Genomic DNA, 24551 nt, shown 5'->3' on the forward strand with positions numbered 1-24551 from the left:
AGCCCTGCAGGAGCACCGGGACTGACTGCCCGAGGGGTTTGTGAAGCAAAGCCTCTCCTCCATCCCTTCCCGTCTCGGCCGAGAAGGCTGTCACGGGGTCCCTGCTTCTGTTCTGTTGTTAATGCTGTAGATATTGTTGTTTGTGTGCCTTGTTATACACACTGGTAAAGAACTGTTATTCCTGTCCCCAGATCTCTGCCTGGGAGCCCCTTGATTTCAAAATTATAATAATTTGGAGGGAGTGGGTCTTTATTTTTTATTCCAAGGGAGGCTTCTGCCTTCCCTAGCAAGACAACCCCAAAAGTCCCCTTTACTTTTATAAAATAAGAGCAGGAAGATTTCACTGGGATTTCCCTCCTTTTCTTGCTTTAATGCCACAGGGTACTTAGGGATAAATTTAATCTGTGCAGTGGCCAGTTCTCTGGACTTCTCTCTAAAATCCCCTCAGCTATAGTGAAGACAGGTGAGCACAGGAAACTTGCTAACACATTTTTCTCATTAAAACAAAAAAGAGTGTTAAGCATGTAGGTACATCAGTCTCAAACAACAGGTGGGCTAGTTGCTGGTCCGTTTTAGGAAGAACAGAAAGTGGAAGGCTGTCAGAGGGAAATTTAAGGGATTTAAGATGCAGTGATTGATCCTAGGAGATAGAAAGAAAAGTAGAGAGGCTGGAATTTTGTTGAAAAGCCAAGAGGCTTTGGATAGTTAGTTTGGATAGTGAGTTGGCAGGGGGAAAAGGCTGCACTAAATCAAACACAGTGATGGGGAAGGTCTCCAAGTACAGCTCCACGCATCTGGTAGACATTGCCCTGATCTCCGGACACCAGCTGGACATCTGGTTTGGGGAACTTTGTATTTCCCCAGGTCAAAAGGCACTCCTTTGTGTACCCAGGTATTGAGAGCAACAGGAGTGGTAAGGTTAACATATGGTGAGCCTGGGATGAGCTGGGAAAGCTGCAAACATCACCTGCTTGCTTAAGACAGTTTAGTAGTAAGAGAAATGGTGGATTTGTCTTTACAAAAAAGCTGTGGGTCTGCTGGTAAATAAAACTAGCACTGAGAAATAAAAGAAACAATGAGATGGATTCCACTGATGGATGAATGGAAAAAAGATATTTGCCTTTACAAACAAGGTGTATGTTAGCTGAGAAATGAAATTGAATATTGAAAGATAAAGAGACAATGGGGAAACACCATAAATTCAAGAAGAATTAAAAATTAAGAGGGAGGACTATAGATTAGAGGGGAATCTTAGGTATCAGGCATTCCGGGAAGTCTGTACCTCTCAAGTACCTCAGCCAGAGGGGAAAGAAAGAGGGACATGCAGCCGGGAAATTAGGATAAAAAGGAGGCTGAGTCCTCCAAAAATTTGAGAGACCCCAGGGGAATGCCCCATGGCCTCTCCATTCATTGTAATAAAGTAAAAGGACTCCTCTGTCTCCTTTTTGGACATAAACCTCTGGTGTTTGTGGATTAATTTTCCTGACAGTAGCATTGCTCCAAATATTCCCACACATCTGTGTCATTTAAGACTGGGCATCTTTGTAAATTAATTTTGGCAGGGAGTTGAAATTATTGTGTTTGCTTTCTCCTGTGAGTAATCATAGCTTAAAACAGGAGACCTTCTAGAGCCTGGGCAGAGAAATATTGCAGCTGGTATGAACAGTGTATGAACAGCTGCATGTGAATGAAAGCATTTGAAGAAAGAGCAGGCACCGAATGTCCTGTATTGATCATTAAGAATGCTGTTTCTAATTCATCAGACTGGGAAATGGGTTGTTTCTGCCAAGCCTGCAACAAGGTCTAATAAATTATCCCTGCTGTAGTTTTATCAGTGGAGACCCTAATTGAACAACAGAAAAATGGAGTTTTTTGAGATTCTAAAAACATCTTTTTGCCTGGTTTCACTCCCACTGCCCCTTCTCCTCCCCACCCAACAGAAAGGTAGCAGTGAAAGCAAAAGAGCTATCCCAATTACATAAGAGATAGAGCCCAAAATAATTTGTTACTGGGCTCTTATGAATACTCTTGAGGAAAAGGCTAACATTGGCTGCGTAAAGCGCTATCAATCCCCAGCTCCGCCTGTGGGACGTCGGAAGCTCTCCAAGCTCTCATTCCGTCTTGCTCCCCTCTTCCATGTATTTGGAGCAGCCATCCCCTCTCACCGCCTTCCCGGACACATTCCCGGGTGTGAGGAGGGTTTCGGGAGCTGCCCGTGGGTGCCTGACAGCGCTGCCCGGAGCGGGACCCGCCGGGGACGGAGAGCTGGAGCCGCCGCCCGCTGCTCGCATCCCCTTCCCCTGTCCCACCCAGCCGGGAGCGTCCTCCGGGTGCCGGGCTCGGTCGGCTGCTGAGTGACTCCAGGAGGGTGAGAGTTTCTTTGAAATTAAAGGAGATCCCCAGAAAGTGGCGGGGGAGCGATTTGTCCAGGGAGGGACAATCCAATAAAGGATTTGAGCTTTATTTGCTCCAATCTTTAACGTCTTTTTTTTTTTCCTTTTTTTTCTTTTTTCGTTCCTCTTCTGTTAGTTTTGGTTTTTGTTTCCCCACCCTCTGCAGCACCCGTGTTTGGGGTTGTGACTTAAAGGGACTTTTTTTTTTCTGTGCCCGTATAGCTACTGTGTTATAGCTACACGGTATAGCTTTGTTCCTCATTGTGTGAATTCTTGTAGCTACCCCGGGTGTGTGTTGAGGTGCATCAGGGGTTTTAAAGGGTACTAAAGCAGTGAAGCAAAGAATTGTTATTGAAAACTCTGCTTCACTGCAGGTGTGGTACATCTTCCACGACTTTATAAACAATTCTGGGACTCGACAGTTTGTTTGCTATGCTGGCCCTTGATTTCTGCATGCTTCTAGAAATATTTATCTGAATTTCTTATAGCCATGCTCAAGTACCTGACTACACAAACTTTTTTCAGCTGGGCTTGTTGCTAATGGGTTCTTGTTTCCTGATTCTAGTCATAACAGCTTGGTCTCTGTTTGTTCTTGGTAGCTCGAGAGTTGTGTCAGGAGTTGTTTCAGCACAGGGTGTTTAAAATTTAAAGGCAGGCTACTGGTTGTGGGTGTATGCAGCGTGTATGCAAGTTTGCTGGCAATTTGTTTTTAAATATTTTTTTCTTATTATTATTTATTTATTTATTTATTTAACAGCCCTCCTTTTTTTAACCTCTATAATGCTTTTCAGTTGATTGTCTCTTTTATTTTTTGCATGTTATCAAAATCTTTAAAAGGTTGGATTTTGCTTCCATTCTTGACATAAGATGGTCCCCAGCTGCCTCAGCTAGTTTTGCAGGCATTGGCAAACAAACTCAGCAGTGGGTTCAGTGTGTTACAGAGGTATTTTTGGCAAAATAAGGTTTCCGCTTGAATATAACACCAACTTCAGTTCCAGGCAGGTGTACAATTCAGTTGTAGGAAACAGGGCAATAAGACTTGTCAAGTCTTGCTGAGTGACCACAGAACTACATTCTTTTTCACATGAGAAATCTACAGGTAATTTTTGCACCCTGAATGTACAATATCACCACAAGATGATCTATCATGTCTCCTTGTCTTTCTTTAGGTGAAGCAGGTTTTCTCTTCCAAAATGACTTTTCAAATTCTGGTATTGTGTTTGACATACTCTGGGCTTGGAGAAGCAAATGGTAAGTTGAATTTCCTGAAATCTGCTTGAAATTCTTTGGGAAACTTGTTTCAGCTTTGTGAGGCTTTAACAGAGTAAGAGACAAAAATAGGTGAAATACAGATAGCTGGTGCTGTTTGACTTACATAACTGAGACAGAGACTTGGAGCTGTTAGTTGTGACACAAAACCTCCCAGAGCAGCATTTAGACATGGGAGGGACAAGAAGCATCCCATATCTAGAGTGACACTGGACACCATTGTTAACCTGAGTTGACAGCTTCCAAGATTGGGGCATCCCTAAAGAACTTCCTTCCCTCCATCTCAAATGCACCGTGAACTCTGAAACTACAGTTCAGAAAGCCTTTTAAAGGCATTTTGCTGTTTACTTCTCTGATAATGGCTTGGTGTGTCCTTCTCTTACGCATTCAATCTTCCTCTAGCTCATAGGAAACAAAAATTGAGTATTTGCTGAGAATAGGAAGTCATAAGCTGATTTAGTAAAACTTAATATACTAATTAACTGTATTAATTATATAATTAGTATATATGATATGACTACAGAAATAGGTAAGTCTTTTTATCCTTTAAGAAGTTTAGAAAAAAGCTATAGCCTCAGCCAATGTAAATCAACTTCATTCATTTCTAGAAGTATGCTGGAGATGGACTTTTTTGTAGGGAAAAACGAGAGAAGCAGTATGTAACTGATTGTGTCTGTGGGTATTCCAGGCATTAGAATCAACATTTGGCTTCTGAATAGGTGATGTTTGCCCATCTCATTAACTGTTTACTGTCATTGCAGTGCTCCCACAGGAACACAAAAAAGTGAGGATGGGTGACAGTGCGACTCTGAGCTGTGCCCTGACAAAACCCATGGATGTTGTGCAAGTGACATGGCAAAAGGACTCAGAAGATTTCCGTGACAATACACATGACAATATAGCTACATACAGTACAAGTAACGGATTGAAGATTCACAAGCCCTATGAAGACAGAATGAATTTCACAAGTTTGGAACTCAACAAGACAAGCATAACTTTTTGGGTCACTAGAATGGATGATTCCGGATGTTACAAGTGTGTCTTCAATGCTTTCCCTTTGGGCCCCTTCTCAGCGACCACCTGCCTGAGTGTTTTTGGTGAGATTCTCTGCAGGGATATGTCTCTAGTGAAATAAGAGGAGTTTCCTCACCCACAGTATTTCCTTGAGCTGATTCAAGAACTGCAGTGATAGCAGCATCCCTTGGTGGAACATGATTTAGAAACAGAGCACTACTGCTGTGAGCAAAACTCTGGGGGTCATATTCAAGCCTACTGTGGTTGTTTTGGCTTTTGTTTGTTACTCCTTGAAGCAGCAGCTGAAAATCAAGGAGTGGAATATTTGTAAGTCATTGATCAGCTGGAGCTTGGGCAAACCAGCATGGCCCATTGCAGTTCCCTTTTGGTGCAAGCGTTTGGCAGTGCTGTGAGCTGCTCTGCCAAACCCTACCATTGATAGGGAATTAGCAGATAGGACCAAGAAATTATTTTACTTAACAGATTATTTTAAAATAATCCATGCTTGGATTTCAGATTGAGTGAAATCTTTGGGGTATATAACTTCAGTATGGGGGTATTGAGTCATGGAGGGGACCTGACCCAAGGAACTCTTCTTGCATTCCTTGCCATTGGGCTCAGTGTGAATGGAGTAAGCTTTGCTCTGATTCATAATGGTTAGAGTGCTACTACTGCTTATGACCAGGTGCTCACTGTGGTGATGACTTTTGTCATCTGTGTGTTTGAAGGTCTTAATGCATCTGTCCATCACAACATTTCTGAAGGTCATTTGATAGCCATCTGTAATGCTGATGGCTTCCCAGAGCCCACAATCACCTGGAACAACATGTTCAATTCTACTCCTACACAGAAGATAGTCAAGCACAAAAATGGGATTGTGTCCATCACGAGTAAACTGGAAATCTACAACATTCAGAGCATCAAGGCACAGGATTTGACCTGCAGAGTAAACAACACAGATGAAACATTTGAATTGCCTGTGAAAATAGGAGAAGGTAGGTGAGCAGCACAAGCAATTTGTTAGCATTCTCTTGGCCTCCATGTTGTGCAGTAGCATATTTGGATAGGAACCTTCTGGGAAGAGGAGGGAATGAGAAGTGTGTATGTCAGGAAATCCTGCTTGCGTTCATTGTTTTCTTTCAGGTAATAAAAAACATATTGGAGTCATATCCAAGAGAGGAAAAAAGGCAGATTAATCACCTAGAGAGATAAGGGGTTTAGAGGCACCATGCCTCTAAGGCAACAAGTTGAACTAAGGTTCCCATGTAGACCTTCCTTATTACTTCTAACAGCCTAAAAATAAACATAGATATGTCATTTGATATCTATGAGTAGAAACTCTATGGGTTGCTTCATGAACTCAGAAATTTTGAAATTCAAAACAGACAGTCTCTGAATCAGATGTTTCAGTTCAACTTACTCTGTTTTGTTTTATTTAATCAGTATATTATGATTTAGTTTCTCTGATTTTTTGCTAAGGCACATGTCCACTGCACTATTCGTCACAGAGGAATAGTACTTTCAGGGTCAGTTGAAGATTCAAACATTTGGTTTATACAGAACTTTTAGATACATTAATGTAATTTATCAGTGTCTTGTAGTGTTAATTTATTTCTTCTTCCAACATTCTGTTCTGCTTATAAGATGTTCACGCTGTTTCTGCAGATCAGGAACAGAAACATTAAAAGCTGAACTACCATTCTTAGTTCATACAGGAACACTGACTTGGGCAATTTAAGCTCCACACGTCTCTGTATCCTGAGCCTTAAATTGAAGACACCTGTAAATTAGCAAGACAGAAAAAGCTGCTTGTAGCTGTGGGTTAATTCTGAAATTACATGCTCAAGAAGTGATTGTTATTGGAATAGTAGTAAAGAGCAGTATCTGATTTTTAATATCTGCTCTTGAAATATCCAAAAGCAATTAAGTTCTTCATTCTCAATTACAATTCTGAAAAAGCATATTACGTTTTTGTCCTGTCTCAAATATTTTGTTTCACTCATTTAAAAACAAAATCTATATCTCAGAAAGCAGAAAACTAAGACTGTTGTTTTTTCTTGCTAAGTGGATAAAAAATCAGCTAACAACTTGTTGTTTTGGCAGTCTTATATTTTAGAGGACAAGAAGATCAAATAACTAGTTCAATGTGCCTTTATTAAAAGACATAGCAGTTTTAGCTTGAGTCAAATAGATTTCAAGACAATCAATTTTCCAGCTAATGTCAGTGAAATGAGCTTTGTATAACATTTTGATTGATAGCAGTCAAATGAAGTGGCTAATGCCTAACCAGGGAGGGACATTTATATTCAGCTTTTGCATAGAGCTATTTGCAGGCAGCAAAACATAGCCTGTCTTCTTTGCTTAAAATTAATGTTGCCTTTTCACCAGTAGTAAGTGTTTAAAAGTAAAAATAATAAAATTCCAAGCAAACAAAAGAACTGTTCTGAAAGTGTTATTAAGACTTGTGTGAAGTTCTGCTTGTGTATATATGCCAACCACTCTATCAGCTATGGGAATGGCAGTGTTCTTTGCCATGAGCACATCTTGTCTTCACATTTTCACATGTGGGCAAGTAGTTTGGGTTTGAAGATATACAGGTTTATTCTCTCTTTTGAGCAATTGCTGCTTTCACTTATCTTAGCAATATCTTTAGCCATATCAGAGGAACCACTCTCATTAATCAGACATGCTCATGGCTCATTTTGCTTCTTTTCTCAATAAACTAGATTAATTTGCTATGGGTATTTTATTGTTTTGTTTTCACAGAAAAGGGATCATCATTGCTTTGGCTGGTGATTATTGCGGTGCTTCTAGTAGTCATCACAGTTCTGATTCTGATTACACTGTTCTGGAGGAAGATCCTGTGCAGGAGGAATTGAAGTGGTGAGTCACAAATGAGTGGAAATGTGATTTTCCTAGAGCCCATAAGAAGGTCTGATCATCTGAAAGAAGAATGAGACTTTGTTAGGATAACACTAGGGGTATAAGAGTGTCATATTGGACAACTCAATAATATTAAATAATAATAGTAATATGTTTACGGTTTTTAGAGTTTGCCTCAGTTGCATGTAAGTTTAAGAGCTGTTTTCTCCTCTGACAAGGGACAATCCAAGGCTGAAAACTGTGAGGGAAGAATCCAAGCAGAGCAGAACATGCTGCTCTTGGTTTGCTTTGAAGTAGCAGTCTCAGCTGAGGTAATTCACTTATCTTTCACATCTTCTTGGAAGCCCACAAAGTGTAGCATGCTCAGATAATTTTTGTCAGATGAAGTAAACATTGGAGAGAAACCCACTCATGCAGAGCAATGTCCCCTCAGGGGAAGCATTTCTCCACTGGTCACAGCACCATCTTTGTATTTTTTTAAGCCAAACTGGATAATATGATGAAAAAGTGTGCTCAAATTTGGCATATGAGTGTGCTTCCTAATGATGAATTAAGGAGAAGTTGCAGTTAGTGTAATGTCTCTGAGTGTGTAATAACCTGGTCATGGATCAAGTAAATGATCTGGTCTTAATTGGTATTAACAAAGAACAGAAAAAGACCAGGGGGGTGGGTTGCAGGATGGGACAGGACAGGGGGAACACCATAAGCTTCAGAAATCACAGAAATTTGATGGTCATTGGCAGTTTCACTGTTGTTTAACTAAATCCAAACTCCATGTCTGCCTTTAAATTCCACTAATATATTTAGAAACACCAGCACATATTCACCTGGCTATTTTGATACCTGCTTCAGGACAATAATGCAATATAAACTAAAGAAACGTTTCAGGGAGTATTACACTTGTCTATTGCGAACTTAGATCTACAGCAGTGTCTGTGAAGAGGGTTTGACCTAATGAATTTGCTACTGCCAGAGACACAAAAGTCTTCACCGGGAAGAAAGAGAAGCAAACAGTCCTTACACCCCACAAACAATACCTTAATTGTAAAATGTATGTGAGACTTTCATTGATCCTATGAACAATTCAGAAGATAAAATTTCTTATTGAATTTTCAGACCAACCTGGAAGTTAAAATGCAAGGAGTCTGTTCTTAAATAATGCCTTTTAAAGCATCAGAAGAAAAAGATGAAATGCTCACAAAAGATGTATCTTTGCTCTACAACAGCCATTCCAAACACAACAGAGCTTGTACTAAGCATTACCTTGAAGGAGAGACCTTGAGGTGGAGGTGATCTGATAGAGCTTTGGGATCACCCCCTAGAGCAGATCTGAGCCTGACCAGGAAAAGAGAGTGACAAAGAGCACAGGTGCTGCCTTGCAGTGTTTTGAAGGCCTTTCCTTGCACGGCAGATGAGAACCACGCTGGGATGCTGTGTCTGCACTGGGGCCCAAAGCAGGACCAGTGTCACTTAGTGAGACACTGCTTGACAAGAACAGGTTGTTCATGTTTAGAGCAGGCAGAGGATATTAACGTGTCCTAGCGTGATTCTGGCCTTGGATATGAGTGATTCCTTGGACAATGCCCTTTTGTGGGTTCAGCGATAGTTTGTAACAGGGCCATCCCCAGCAGGCAGGGACAGCAGGTTTCTTACACCCTACACCACATGCTAGGAATTGGGCTTAGAACCCCCCAGGCTTTTTCTGTATCCTTGTGCCATGACATGACATTTTTCTGTATCCTTGTGCCATGGGTCATGTGAGACATGATTTTCTTCTGCGGAGACACCTCTGTGACGCACAGCAACAGAGCCTACGTGTTATTTGGGAAACTGAACAGATCCCACTCCCCTGCCTTGTAAGGAAAGCGTAAGACACAGAAAAGCATTAGTTTCAACTGAAAGCACTGGGCCTCTTTTTCCTTAGCTAAAGGCTCAAAGCTTGAAATCCCTCTGTGTCTCCAAGAGAAGTGGGGTCTCTTGTCCTGCTGCCTGGGAAGACGTCAAGATTCCTGGCCCCACATTTATGCCAACATGTCACCAGGTCAAGACTTAACGTAAATCCCTGCTCAGTGGGGCAGAGGGAGTAAATTAGTTGAGCAGTGTCTAGTAGTGGGTGTTTGTTGAACCAAAGTTTATCAAGAAAAGCAGGATTTGAATGACACCCATTGTTTGTGTTCCTTCCTATTTTTCATGGGTCTTGATTAACTCTGGTGCCAGGATGTGATTTCTGCAGCGAGGCTGTAAGGCGTTAAGTCTCCATTCTGTTAATGTAGTGTAGTTTTTATCAGCCACAGTCTGTATTTTTTCAGCTGCTCTTTGGTCTTCAGTTTCAAAAATGTAATGCACTGACCTGGATTGGTTTTGAGTAAAGGCAGAGTAATTTTTACCAGCTGATCATATTCCTTCCTACAGTGACCATCTTAAGGAGGTGTGTTTGTCTTCCAAATTTACATCTGTTTCCCTGGAGTCATCATTAATGATTTGCTGTAAAACTTCAGTGGTGGTGCAGTTTGATCACACTGTCACCATCTGATGTATTTTTTTTGTTTGTTTTTATTTTTTCCTCCCAGGATGCTCTTTTCTGCAGGTGGCTAAGGGATCTTACAGTTCATCTTGTATATAGTTCCATGTATGTGTCACCTTCCTGGCCATCCTTAGAATACTAAAAATATCTGTGGAGCTACAGTAATTTTTAACACTAAATTTACAGTATGTTACCATTCCACAAGTTCTATGATGAGGAAATCCCCTAAATTTCTTAGCTTTGGATCCTAGTGTGGCTTTGTAGCGACTTGTTTTTTTCCTTGATCATCTGTAAAATAGGTTTATGCTGTCTAAAGCATTGGTCATAGCTGGTTCACCCAAAAGGCAGTAATACCTTGCAGAGAGCCCTTTTCTGGTTTTATCCTCACTTGTCCTCAGACTGGGTGGAAAGAGGAGCAGTGCCTACCCACAGACTTTTGGATGTGCTATGGTAAAGCACAATAGAGAGCTAAAAGCACTGGCTAGAGAATATCAGGATCTGTCTGGGGCTTTACTACTCCTTTTCACTCTGCACTAGATAACAAGCACAGCCTTTCCAGGCTTGTCAAGATGCTCAGTTTTTAGAGTGAAACAGTAGTTTTTCATCTGGGTGGCTGGGGAGCCTTCTCTGACAAAGTTTCTTCAGAGTGTTTTTGCTTCTAAGAGTATACTTAGGTTTTGCTTTGCTTTTCTGTCACTGTTGGACATGAAATGATTCACACAGCCACAGCTCAATGTGTGATAGGAAAAAGAGAACGATTTTTTCCATGGTTCCAGTATTTATAGATTCTCAACAACGACCAGGGATTCGATAGTCAGGTTACCACCTTCCCAACCACACTGGTCGTGAGAAATGTCCATCAAAAATCAATTCTTTAATGGAATGTATAAACATCTATGTTTATAGTTACTTTGCCTGGGAAAGCATCTAGAAACTATGAAAAGAAGATCAGAAAGTTTAATTCTCAGGGTGACACTTTTATTTTTGTTGTTCCCTTCCTTTTCATGGTAGATACTTGGGAATCAGGTATCTGGGGCCGAAAGTTGATGTCCCAGCCCTCAGGCATTTTTGCCTCGTATACCAGTTACAGAGCATACATACATTTTGGTTCTCCCTGAAAATATCCCAGGTGAAGTGTCTTCACAGCATTTATGGGAAAGTGACTTGTTTGGAATCAAACTAAGCAAACTTTGGGGCAAGTGCTGACACACAAACTTTGGAAAACTCACATCTCATCCTCTACCAAGTAGGGAGGCAACCCCAGCTGTGCCTGCAATGAGCAGGCTGCAAAAAATCACCAGGCATAAATTCTCCCATGCCTGAAGTTTCTTGGTGCTGCTCATCTGATAAAAAGTTAAATCCTTTCATTCCATACTCAGCTAATAGAGCCTAACTGTAGAGCACACTGAATTAAAGCAGTCCAGCTAAGAAGCCAAGTGCCTGGGTAGAAGCCAAATAAAGGCTATTAGCCTGGATAAATTCCTGTGACTTACCTGTCATTTATGTGTCCTCACTTGAATGCTTTCCATAGCATCACCTGCTTATTTCATGGTTTGCAGGATACTCATATTTCAGCCTGGCCAATTAAAAAGCTTTACAGTTAATTCTCAGGATGTATCAGTTTGCAGGGGGATGAAATTCCACGCATACATTTCTTCTGGGGGCTTGTGGTAACCTGTGAGGAAGGACTCCTTCACAAAGGCATATAAAGGACAGAATTGTTTCTTTTGGGTTTGGTTTTGTTTTTAATAATTGGTATGTTGATCTCTCTTGGGTAGCTTATGTGGGTTTTGCCATATGTAAATCTTCAGAAATATTCAAATAGTATGCTAATGTATAAAAATACTATAACAAGGGGAAAAAAATGGGGCTTGTAATTAAGTAGATATTATGCTGAATAGATAAGAAAGCTGAATAGAATAGGTTAACCTGGAAGAAGAAAACTTGAAGAGTCACAGAAGAAAAGACTAGGCCAGAGCAAAAATTCCATTCTGCAGAAAGCACCAGCACAGAAATGTGTTTTTCCTGTTTGGAAATCAAAACATTCGGGTTCTCCTTCAAGTGGAGACTTTATGGAACTCACATGCAAGCAGCATTGCCTTTGCCTCTTAGTGCTATGGTTTACCTGTCAAGGTGGAGTTCAGTCAAAGGTTGGACTTGATGATCTTAGATGTCTTTTCCAACCTCACTCTTTCTACAATTCTGTTTGTCTCAACACACCAGCTATCTGTATTCCAGAGAAATGCTGAACCTCAGTGTGCTCAATATGTTACACAAGTACTCCAAAACAGGTTCAAAATACCTCTTTGACACAAGCTGGAGATCACTTAATACCCTGAATAGGAGTTTAAGATTCCCTGATTGTTACCTTTTGAATTTGATAGTTGCTACAAATAGCATAGAATCAGGTCTGGTAAGTTTAAAACAGCAGCTTGGCTGATCAGCTATAGTATGTGGGTATCAGAAACCCAAATTTTGGTGGCCAAATATGTCCTGGAAGGCTGGGAAATAAGTACTGTGCAGGAATTCCAGGTTTTGGGAATCTTTATAAGAACAAGTTCTTGGTTACACTTTTCATTGCTTTGTTCATAGTAAAGATAGTCATTCTGGAAGAGCCATTATAGCAGTACTCTCTGTCTATATTTGGGGAAAGGCTCTGTTTCTAAGCTCTAGCTTAAAAATTACAACAATTCTTATTCTGTCTTATGACTTGGATTTGCTTTGACATCTGGTTTTCTTACTAGCAACAGACTCAGTAGTTGAGAAAAATATAATAACAGCTTGGTTTTAGGAGAATTTTTACAATAATATTTGCAGAGAAGACCACTAAATACCAGACTTTCAGATTATAAACTTGGGACATAACCTCTTTTTTGAGGCAGATGGATATTACACACTTCCTCTGCTTACAGAGACAAATGGGTTTCTGGCAGTCATGTCCCAGCTGGCAAGGCTCATTTTAGAGTAGCCTTGGTTTCCTCTCAAGTGTGGCTTTAATGGGAGTAGGAGATTATATTGCTCCTATTTTGAATTCCTGCAAAATAGCAAAAAATATGCAGTGAATATTCAACAGCCTCTTTCCTTTACCCTTCTTAATACTAAACCAAAAAAACCCCAAACCCAAGCCAACTAACCAAACAAAAATCCCAAAACCTAAAAATGTCACAATGTAAAAAGAAGTATAGAGAAACAGACCTAAACAGAGGTACTGAGGGGCAGAATTAAAAAAATAAACAACAACCTCATGACAAAAATGTCAGTGAAGGGGTAATTCTGGTGTCAGGCTGCCCATCAGGTTTCCTTCAGATATAAATGTTTTGTAACTCAAGTGAAGATGTTTTCTGGGTTTAATCACACTGTTTGCAGACAGCTCCTGTTCCCTAGTAATTCCACCTAATTTTCTGCTCACTGAAATGTGCCTGGCAGTACCCTCTGGTCTGTATCATAAATAGAGGGAGGATGGGCACACTTTGCAAGCTTTCCACACTTAAGTGCTACCTGTTTTCATTGTGAAAAACAGGGACAGCTGGTGTTTTGTTTATTTTCCCTGATATGTTTTGCTTAAAAAAACATGTTTCTTATCTTGCTTTCCATTTAGTACCACCAGGAAAAGGGAGTGGAAGAGGAGGGAGGGGAAGGACATATCGGTGGTTCCTGATCCCCTAGGATATGGCTGGGTTTTTTGCCTGGAAGGATGAAATAAATCCTGGTTTGCTACTGACAGGATGAAGGTAGTGCTATAGGAAACATCTTGGAGTTTGTCCTGCACATCTAAAGGGAAGGCATTGAAGTCTATGCTACTAAAGCACAAAGCCCTTTCTTTGCCAACAAGAAGGCTTTCAGTATATGTGACTAGTAAAATTTCTGTCCTGTGCATCATATTTGTGCTCATATTTCATCATGAAGTAATTTTCTGGTCCTTCCTTTTCCTTTTCATTCCAACAATAGGGCTTTATATATAACCAGAAAATAAAATGTCTGGCAGCTGAAAGGGAGAACAAATAGCATTCCTGTAATATGTGAACAGTTGCCTCACTGTTTCAATTCCTCATTCACTTCCTTGCTAAGAATTATTTATATTCCCAATTACAAAATACTTTACAAAATACTTTGTCAGAATGCAAGGTTATTAGATAAGGAACCTCTTTCATATTCCTCTACATGAAAAGTAAAGATGCCATATATTTTATTATTGTCTTCAAAGCCATGTAAAGGTAGTGTTGTAAACTGAATCTCAAACAAAGATATTTTGAAATTTACTTATATATGCAGTATATGTGTATTAATTAATTATTGGTGTGTTATTACCAGTGAAGAAAGTAGTTTACTTTTCACAGTTTACAAATCATTTCAGGGTTTTGTATATTCTTTATGTCATATTCTGAATTCCTCAGTGTGTGATTTCCAGAATTAAAAAAGCAGGGAAATTGTTCAGCACAGGGTGGGCTTGTCACTGTTGCTCCCCAGTTTCCCCACTGTGCATTTCACTTCCTCCTGTCCAGCAGCAGCTACACTGCTAAGCAAAGCCTGAGACAGCAACACAAGGGCCACATCTCATCCTTTCCTGGGGCTGTTTTTGTGTTTTCTAGGATCCTTGATGATTTCTGTCCATCTAACCGCTCATTAGAAGTCAGCAGCCTGAAGTCAGCATTACACATACTGACTTGACTCGCTGGAAAGAAGCAGCAAAAAGAGGAGAAGACATCATGTACACTGCCCTATCTGGAAACTGAGCTGATCACTGAAAAAACTAACACAATATTTGTTATCTAGTCTAGGTCCTTAATCTTAAAATGCAGGACTGGAGGGACCACATGGTCTACTGCTCCACAGAGAAGGAGATTTTTGTCAGGCAAAACCTTCTTTGCCCATGCCACTCTTGGTACTGCTTCTGGGCAAAATGTGTTTGTCTTCTTCCAGCTGAGTTTTGAAAATGTCCGTGGATAGAAGCTCTGCACACTCTCTGGGAGATTCTCTTCCAGTGCTTAATTGCTCTTGCTCTCTTGAATTAGAGAGGGATTTCATTTTTGCCAACACCTGTCTGCAATTTCACTTGCAGCAACTCAAGAGTTCACCACCCTCTTCCTGTCATCTGATTTTTCTTCTCTTATCCAGCTGTTCCAACTCCTTTTTCTGTCTGGAAAGACCTGCTGGACTCAAAATCAAGGACTCAAACTACACAAGATTTGTCAAAATTATTGGGGAAGAGCAATAAGACTCCAACAGGTGACTGAATAAAGGCAGTAGCAGCCAGAGTATGGAAAGAAGAATTGTAAGTAATTTGTATAATATATAAGTAATTTACTTTACTTGATTTTTTCCTAATCCCAGAGTGCCTTCTTCTGTGTTATCTGTGGTTTTTAGGGATGTGTGTGGTGGGGTTAAATATGTAAATGAGGAGGAGATGGTAACAAAGGCCAGTGGTGGAAAGCATTGTCTTCTCCATCTTTCTGTTAATACCCTATCCCACTCCTTGCTGAGCTGCCAAAAAGCATGGATTTCATCAATAGTTTTTGTGCTCATCTTATGCACTGTTCAGAATAGTCTTCCCTGTCTTCATCCATTTTTATTGTGTTTTTTTAAACACAGATAAATGGCTTAGCTGGCCAAAAGTCATTATTCCATGGCTGGAGCGCATTGGGTGGGATGTCACACGCTGAGCTCGCTGTCCTGTGTCCCTACTGTGGCTGCAGTGGTATCAGCTGGCAGGCTTACAGAGGCTGAGCTTACTGACTTGTCATGCCTTTGGTAGCAGATAAAGACACTATTGCACTATTCTTAGGAGCTGGACATAATTCTACTCCTGTCCCAGGCTGGACTGGAGTTCCTCTCCTGACATCCCAAGTTGCTCATCACTGCCAGCCCAAGCCTGCTGATCCAGCCACTTCCAGGCTTAAAGTTCCAGGTGTTTGACCCCCTCTTGCTGGGCAGCAGCAGGGTGCTCAGGAGGACCATGCACTCCTGGGCATTGCCCTGCAGCTCCTCTTCTTTGTGAGGGGTTGAAGGCTCCAGGTGCCCTCTGCTTCTGTGCTTGTTTTAGTTAGGACAGAGTTATTATCTTGTCACAAGTTAGTATGAGGCTACCTTTCCAACTCTTCCCTTTCTTCCTGGGGACTGTGCAAGCAGCTGTGTGGTTATTAGTTCCTGGCTGGGTTTAAACCATGACAGCCTCTGAGCACCTCCGCAGGGCTCTGCGCCTGCCCCGCAAGGCAAAGACTGCTAAAAGCAAGCCTACCTCTGGGTGTTCCTTCCTAGTGGCCCATTTTACTGACAGGATAGACAGATGGGAGGACACCAGGGGGTCCTCTGGTGACTTTTTGTTCAGCTAACGAGTGCTACTGTTCAGGCTGTTTCTCAGTTTTCCTTCTGTCTGGATGTTTGTCGTTATATCAGGATCACTAACAGTATGCTCTTTTCTTTTGACTTTGATGAGCATTTGTTTGTGCATCTGAAACAGTCCATCTTACCAGAGTGTGTAGCGTTTTGCATTGTGCCTTTTATGTCATATGCTTATTAAGGGTCCAAACTGTCAAGCTGAAAAATCAACAACAGAGATGTAAAATTCAGGACAGTACTCAGAGCAAGTATTTTGCTGGTTCTTGAGCAGTGGCCTCTCCAGAGCCTGGTAAAAAAGCTTCATGTGTCTGTCTGCTTGTGTTCTTGAGTATGTGAGGGCTGCTGTTTGCTCTGCTATTGTAGGTGCAATATGAATTATTTATTTGTACATTTCACTTTTTCTAATTACAAAAACAAATCTGTTTCAACCAAAACACCAACTGGTTTTGTTTTTTTTTTTTCTTTTCCCCCTACTTGTTTGAGATACCAGAAATGTGTCATTGCAATTTGGGCTTTTTAATAGGTTTTTTTTTATACTTTACTTCCTTTCTGAACAGAAAATGGGAGTTCATGGGGCTTTTAAGGTGTTTTGGGGTATTTTATCCTTTTAAAATAAGGTTTTGACCAAAACTTTTGAGATAAATTTACAGGAGTATTTTTGACCAGAGCAGCTGCAGTTGAGTTCAGATTTGAAAATAACTTCAGTCAATCAAAACAGTGTATTCTGTATTTTTGCTGTTATTGTCTGTGTCATGCTTGTTGCTTAATTATTTTTTATCTAAAATTACATGCTCTACTGATATATTGTCTGTCTTGTTTTCTGTATTTCCTGGATGAAAAGAAGCCAAATAAAGCAAATTTGAACATAAGGCCACATCATTTTTTTTCATTTGTAGCACAGTGCTTTTGAGCTTTTATAAATCAATGAGAGAAGTATTACACATGCGCTCTAAGTGTATGAATAATTCCTTTGGGGAAAAGCAGTAGTGACCCAGTGTACTCTTTAATACATGTGGCCTTTTGAGATTAATTGTGAAACCACAATAATTTTTGTTTCTCATGACATCAACTTGCACTTTTCTTCTTAAAAGATATGGTAATGAGAAACTTGAATATAATTAAAAGGATATGTCAATGCTACTGTATCCCTTGAGGAGCCGAATGTCATGGGATTGTGTCCTAGATCTGAAAGGCAACCCTTTATTGCTTGTCTGAGCTATATCTGTTGGTAAAATATTGGCAGTGATTTCCAGAGGTTTTCCAGAGATTGCAACATAAACTTTTTATTTTCTCAAGGATACAAATGGTTGCTGGTGATGCTTCTTCCTGGATGCTGGCCAGAAGTGAAAGTCTTTATAGCTGCAATATCTCACTCACCCTGAGTGATGAGAGATTCTAGTTTCTTCTGCTGGGAATTTGTTGCTATAGAACCAGGAATGACAGCTTTAAACTCAGAGAGGGTCAATTTAGATTATATATAAGGAAGAAGCATTTTACAATGAGAGTGGTAAAACACTGGAGCAGGTTGCCAAGAGATGGTGGATGCCCCATCCCTGGAAACTTCCAAGGTCAGGCTGGAAGGGACCTGAGCAACCTGGTCTAGCTCAAGATGCCCCTGCTCATTGCAGGGGGATTGAACTAGATGGCCTTCAAAGCTCCCTTCCAACCCAAACTCTTCTATGATTCTAAGAATCTGACACTCTTAGATCAGGGAAAGCAGTGAGCCAGAAATAATGCTGCCCTGAGCACAGAACAAACTCTGGTTTTCCCTGGAGAAAAAGCAATGTTTGCCATGCACAAGAGCAGAAGAGCTGCTTGCCTGGCCTAGGAGCTGCTGGCACAGCTGGCTCAAGTGCTGCTTAAGCCACCAGTTGTGGGGTGGTTTGGCATTTAAGGAAAGAATTGGGAAACACCCACAGAAGTGGTTTTTCTGGGAGAAGCTGCTGGGAGCTTCCTCTGTGTCTGAGATTAGGCCAAGAAAAGAGATACAAGAAAAAAGAAAAAAAACCAGTCCAGGGAACTTGTCTGCCTCAGCTAGCTAAAAACTAACTAACAGTAAAGGAGAGCTCTGACCCGCTGTCTGTCTGTGCTGCAGACAGAACGGTCCAGGAACAGGATGTAGGGCAGTGAAAGCTCTTTCTCAACACAAACAACACGCTTTTCCTTTCCCCCTTCGCTCTCAGAGCCAGTCTTAAAGGTGCAGAACTTAATATGTAACATAAACAAAGTGATTGGGGATACCAGTATCATAAAGTCACCCCAGGACAAGTTGCAAGGTGGGTTGTGCTGACAGAGCAGGGCAGGAACCAAACAGTGCAGGCTGAGGTGGTTCAGGCTGGGGCTGAGGTATGGTGGCAGTGTTAAATGGCCTTAGAAAGAGTAGATTGGCCACCCTTCACAAAATGTTCAAAAAATTCTTCCCAAAACATTTGCAGAACAGCATGTTTCCTCAGGGAAACCACAAGGCTGCTGCAAAATCCATAAAAGGTTGATTTTTTTGTCTGGCAGCCTCATCCTAGGAACCTGTAAAAATGTTTGCTTTAGTTTTCAAGTCACAGTGCATTGTTTAATTGTGGCAGCTGTCTCCTGTCTTTGTGTGCTTTTATCCCTGACGTGCTCAAGGATGTAATTTCTCTGAATTGTCTTGAATTGTGCTGACATAAGGGACAGGAAGGTAAAGTGTCTGTGAGAGATAACTTCTACACATGGATCAGTGGTATGCAGAGAAGGTCTTCAAACCACCAGTATGCAGGGCCTATTTCAGAGGAATACAGGGTTCCTGTGAAAGATGGAATTTGAAAAAATAAATAAATAAAATTATCACTTTTGATCACACTGTGACTTATCCTTTTTTGCCTTGCCTCACCTACCACCCAGCCCAAGGTCAGACAGCTGCTCCAGCTGCTCTGAAGCAGTGAATGCATGCTTGTGTTTTTTCCTTTTTCCTTTTTTCACTCTCCACCAACCCATTAATTTTGCCTCTGCACTTTGTTTCCAGTCTCCAAGTCTGAGAAGTAGGTTTGGGATGCTTCTGGGTGACTTTTACAAATCATATCATTGCCATGTGCCTGCCTGTTTCACTTCTGTGTTTCCCAGATACTGCTCTGCTAACTAAAATGTTGTTTGCTTTGAAATCATAGTGGCAGCTGCTCTCAAAGGCTGCTGCACAACAAGATGTCAGGGAAGGAAGCTAAAATAGAAGCTAAGAGGATGTATGGTGGGGGGTTGCCTGGATTTTTTTTCCTTAAAATTTATTAAAGTTAGGGGCAGAATCAGCACATAACAAGAACTTGCATCTTGATGACCAGTATTTCTTCATCCAGAAAGGCTTAAAAGTCTTTCAGTTTCAAGTTGAAAGCAATTAAATTGGTTTTTGAAGACCATATTTAGTGAGCATCCTGGGAGATGGTAATAAAGTGAATTTGGTGCTTTGAGTCACTCTGCCTGCAAGAAGGAAGTGTGGCCACCTGGACAGACAGAACTGGGAAATAAAGAATAGGATTGTAGCCCCAGCCTTACTAATCGGGGTTTCCTAGAGGAAAAGGAGACAAAGGATTAGTATTACTAATTACTTATTTCAGTCTAATAAATTATTTTTGGAAAACAATGTAGCTGAGTGTAGTGGTTGACAAAAGAAAGCTTCCTACTTCTCACTTGAAACAGAGGTTAAGCAGGTTGGTTCTTGCTGATAAAGTATGTATCAGGCAGATTGTCTGTTCTGGCAAGAGTTTGTTAATGTAATTTGATCAAGAAACACACAGTGAGAGAACGATTTATATTTTATTTTATCCATTCCTAAAGTGGTCCTGATTTCAACTTCTTTCCTCCTGATTTTGCCCTTCACTGTTCAGGCTTCCCTGATTTATTGTTCCTCTTGGTCCTGGACATGTCCTGATCACCTTTGTTCTTTGCAAAGGACTTGGCCTGAAGCTATTTTTTTGCTTATGTGGACACACTTTCCAACTGATTTCCTTCTTTCCCTCTCTGGTACTCAAGTGTTCACAACAGCCACTCCATCACTGAAAGGTGTTTTCATCTTCCTGAGTCACAGTAACCACAAAGTGAAAATAGCTCCTGTGAAAGTTTGTCCTTGCTTCCAAACCAGGAGGCAGCCCCTCAAGGAACGACAACATGGACATCAGTAGACAGACCTAAGGAAAATGTCCCTGCTCCTGTCTGTCTGCAGGAGCTCCACAGAGCCCAGATCCTGGCCACACACTGCCTGGAGCTCATGTGGAGCCCACTGATGTGTTCTCCTCCCTTGCTGGGCTGCATGCTTGTCCCGTCAAAATGTACACAAAAATAAAACGTGCAGCTGGGGGCCTGAGTAACATGGTCAGTGTCTCAACGTGGAATAAAAGGAAAGTGTACTCTCACCACTGTTATATGCTTTAAGTTGGATTCCTATTAAGCAGCTGCTTATTTCAGCTAACTGACCCTATGTAAGGATGATAAATTTTGGCATTCTCTGGCATCCTTTATCATTTCACAGCCCAGGATAAGACAGCTCAGTTGGTCAGAGCATGGTGCTAATAAAGCCAAGGTTAAGAGTTTGATACCCATATGGGCAGCTCATTTGAGAATTGGATTTGATGACCCTTGTGGGGTGCCTTTCCACAACTCAGAATACTGTGTGATTATGTGATAATTTTGAAATTCACTTAGTAAGTCTTGTTTCTTTTCTGGACTAATTAACCTGGGAGTGAGAACTCTGTGATGATGAGAGCAGCACTAGGAAACCTTATTAGGCTTTGATGGAAGCACAAGAGAATATTTTCTTGGACAGCATGGAAGGCATAATGCCGGGAATGAGAGGTTAGAAAACTTGGGATGAGAGAAAGCTGGCTTGTTTCCCTGACAGCTCTCAGTATCCCAGCATAGAGTGGTTGCACTGCTGAGATGAGAGAGAGCTGTGTGTCCTGCTCTGCCTCCAAATTATGTGCCTGGAGTCAAGTAGCTACTTGTGCTGTTGTCTGTGTGGAAGAACAGGATTGGAGTTGAGTCAAACCAAGGTATATGTGTTTTGTTTGACCTGAATTGATGGTAAGATCTCAGATGAATTATTCAGCAATGTTTTTGCACTTAGGTACATAGTGCTTCCTGGGATTGATATTTTAATTTTAGAATTTTCAGGGAGTTTGTCACAATGTTATTGTCAATAGGATAAGAGTCCTGTTGGCCAGGGTTGTTCTGTAGTGAACAGTTCCCCTCTCTCACTGCCCACAACACTCCCGTGTCTTCCTAATTTGCAGCTGAGAGTCCTAGCTTCTAAACTGATTTGGGTACCAGAGGAGCTAAATCTTATTGCAGCATGCAGCAGTAATCATGAGCTGAGATCCTTTTTCCCATTTGCTTCACTGGAAAGAGGATTTGTTACTCTGCCTGCACTTCCCAGAAATGTTTTGGTTTGGCTGCCTGTCAAATCTGCAGTGTTTGTACAGTGGCAGACTGGCCACATGGGCAACTGGAAAACTGAAATTGGAGAAATTTAGTTCCTTGCATAGGTTGGCTGCTTCCTAGACAAAAGCTGAGTGTTCCCTGGAAGAGCAGAAATCCCAGTGCCAAGGAGGAATAAAGACACAAATTAATGAGGTTTACATAGGAGCTATTTAAATGGTGGTCTACCAAGAATGAGAAGCATTGAGGGGGAATCCCTCCAGTGTGGTCCTGTCCCCTGTCTGCTCAATAGGGGAGCAGAGCTATCGTGAAGCCCTGTGATGGACATACAGCATCAGGTTATAGAGGTTACTCAGCATGGCCTTATCTAGCTATCAAGGCTGAGGTTTTTGCCACAGTTTCCCAGCTGGATTCCCTCTTAAGTGCTTTTTGGGACTGTTCAGGATGATGGGAAATCCGGACTCTGAGTCTCCAGACACATTTCTCTTTGTGCTGTGCAGACCAAATTTCTCTGAGAAATGTTAATCTGATATTAAATTTGGAAAAGATAAAACTCTTCACTGTGTGTGGAGTTGTGCCTAACAGTCCATATAAAGAGCTTATTATGCCTTTATTTTTTGTTATGTAAGTAGCACTTCCACCTATGGGAATAATCTCATTTCCAGTAGGAACTGTGTCTCAGCTGGTGACCCAGATATTTTCCCTCTCCCTTCTGACATTTCCCTTTCCATGTTAATCTGGCCAATAGAAAGAACCTATGGGTAAAATTAATCCTAGAACACTGTATGGGCACCCTGAAAAATTGTCATGCTAAAAACAGGGAAGACAGAGCCATTGAGAAAGATCAGATGTGGAAATTGTGTCTTGGGGTGACTTTATGATATGGGTATCCCCAAACGCCCAGTTTATGTTCTATATTAAGTTCTGTATCTTTAAGACTGCCTTTGAGAGCTGGGGAAGCTGAAACTGCTGGAGGCGGATGGGAGTTTTTTCTCCTGGCCAATAACTAACCATTTCTGAGAACTGACAGTGATTTTGACCATTGAAAAGTGAGATCAACTTGTCAACACCACCTTAAGATGTAAGCCTGGGAATTTCTGGCTCTCTTTGGTTTCTGGGTTCTGAAGAGGTAACAGGGCTGCGGCTCGGCCTCCTCCCCCCCACCAGGCCGGACAAGGCCGCAGAGTGTGGGGTGGGGAGAAAAGCGGAGCCGACCAGCCTGACTTGGTTTGCAGTTTCTGCTGCTGAACTGAAACCTGACACCATGAACATCTGCAGCTTTTCTAAGACTTTAACTATTCTACTACCTGGATGAGACTTGCAGATTAATCCTTTTTTCCCAGAGAGGGGGAAGAGAGAGAGGGAGTGAGCAACATTTAAGGAGACACTATAAACTATCAAAGACAGTGAAGAAAGGAATTAAGTTTCAGAGGGGGAAGAGGAATAAGGAGATGCTTTAATAAGCTGAAATATTTTTCTGTTAAAGCTATGGAGATGGGCAATAGTGTTCTGAAAAAAAACTCTTATTAATTCATGCCAGAGTATATTGGGAGGAATGGAGTATTTCAAAGTGTAGATTTTGAGCAAAAGGTGGAGTAATTGTGATCCTGTGAGATGCTGGAATAGGTGGGGGAGAAGTAAAAGTTGAAGATTTGTGGCCTTTAAGAGGCAAAGAGAAAACTTCTGTTTCCAGAGAGGGTCACAAAAACAAATTAAGAGAAGTTTTGCCTTTGGAAAACTCATCCTTAAAAATGACATCCCTAGACTCATAGCCCATAACATACCTCAGAGTGATATGAAATGGGAGGAGAGAACTGATGGCAGAATTTCTGGGCAGCTGGCATCAGAGAAATAGAAAGCTATGAAGAAAATAGTTTTCTTGTGAAAAACTCCATAGATTAGCAGAAGAAGAAGAGTTTTTCTCTACAAAGACTGATGAAAGGACTATGGCAAGAATTGGGACTCTTTTAACCACCAAAGGTTTCTTTTTTGTCTCTATGTTGTCATGTGAACAAGGGAATGGTTGGGTAGTTGGGGGAAAAAAGGGTTTCTGGAGGTTTTATTCTGGTTTCTTATTCTTGTAGTTTTTGTTAATAAACTTTCTTTGTTCCTTTTAAGTTTTAAGCCTGTTTTGCTCTTGTTCTAATCCATAACTCACAGCAAGAAATAAGTAAGTTTTCTAGTGATTTTTTAGTTACTGCTTTAAAACCACGACAAATTGTAAATGGTTTATATAAGCAGCTAACTAAATCAACTGGAAGACATTTCTGTTTTCCTAGAAAGAATAATCAGGATGTTTTCCCCTTGTGTTTAAAATGAGGCTTCTGCTGCAAGGTCTTCCCTTCTCAAATTTTTCTGTATTGAAAAGTCGGTATTTTAATATAAGAGGGAAGATAATCCTGCAAACTGCACAACTGTTTCATCTGTTCATTATGACCTTCTTAAGTCTGAAAATTTGAGTGATTAAGTGCTAAAAAGTAGGCATGAATTTATTTTCTATCAGCCTAATTTGTACTATGTAGATAAGGGGACAAATTATTTAACATTAGCTGTATATCCTCTGCTCGGTGGTTTAACTTCACTCTTGGGGTAGCACAAGAGGATTCAGTTTAACATCCTTGCTTTATGTGCTTGCACTTGCACAGTGTGGCTGTTTGGATGGTGTGTGTATATCCATGCCATTATAGAGTGGGCTTGGGCAGGCACAGCTTTCATGTAGATAAAATTTTGTATTT

General features: G+C 41.0%; 1 protein-coding gene across 6 annotated transcripts in view; it reads left to right on the forward strand.

The window, feature by feature from the left end:
* Window positions 1-2096: 2096 nt before the first annotated feature.
* Window positions 2097-24551, forward strand: part of LOC107203290 (OX-2 membrane glycoprotein-like) — a 32413-nt gene continuing 9958 nt past the window's right edge. Inside the window, exons 1-7 of one of the 6 annotated variants that reach the window (XR_004499489.1) lie at window positions 2097-2368; window positions 3563-3644; window positions 4424-4759; window positions 5405-5671; window positions 7443-7559; window positions 7778-7870; window positions 14673-17291. Coding sequence is in view for 3 of the 6 variants with exons in the window: in XM_033518014.1 (XP_033373905.1) it covers window positions 3587-3644; window positions 4424-4759; window positions 5405-5671; window positions 7443-7555 (774 nt within the window). In the remaining 3 variants the exon portion in view is untranslated. Of the gene's footprint in view, window positions 2369-3562; window positions 3645-4423; window positions 4760-5404; window positions 5672-7442; window positions 7560-7777; window positions 7871-14672; window positions 17292-24551 lie in introns of those variants that run through there. The other 5 variants (XR_004499490.1, XM_033518014.1, XR_004499485.1 and 2 more) reach the window with 5 other exon arrangements.

Source organism: Parus major, chromosome 1 (genome assembly GCF_001522545.3).
Source record: "Parus major isolate Abel chromosome 1, Parus_major1.1, whole genome shotgun sequence".
NCBI classification, from domain to species: Eukaryota; Metazoa; Chordata; class Aves; order Passeriformes; family Paridae; genus Parus; species Parus major.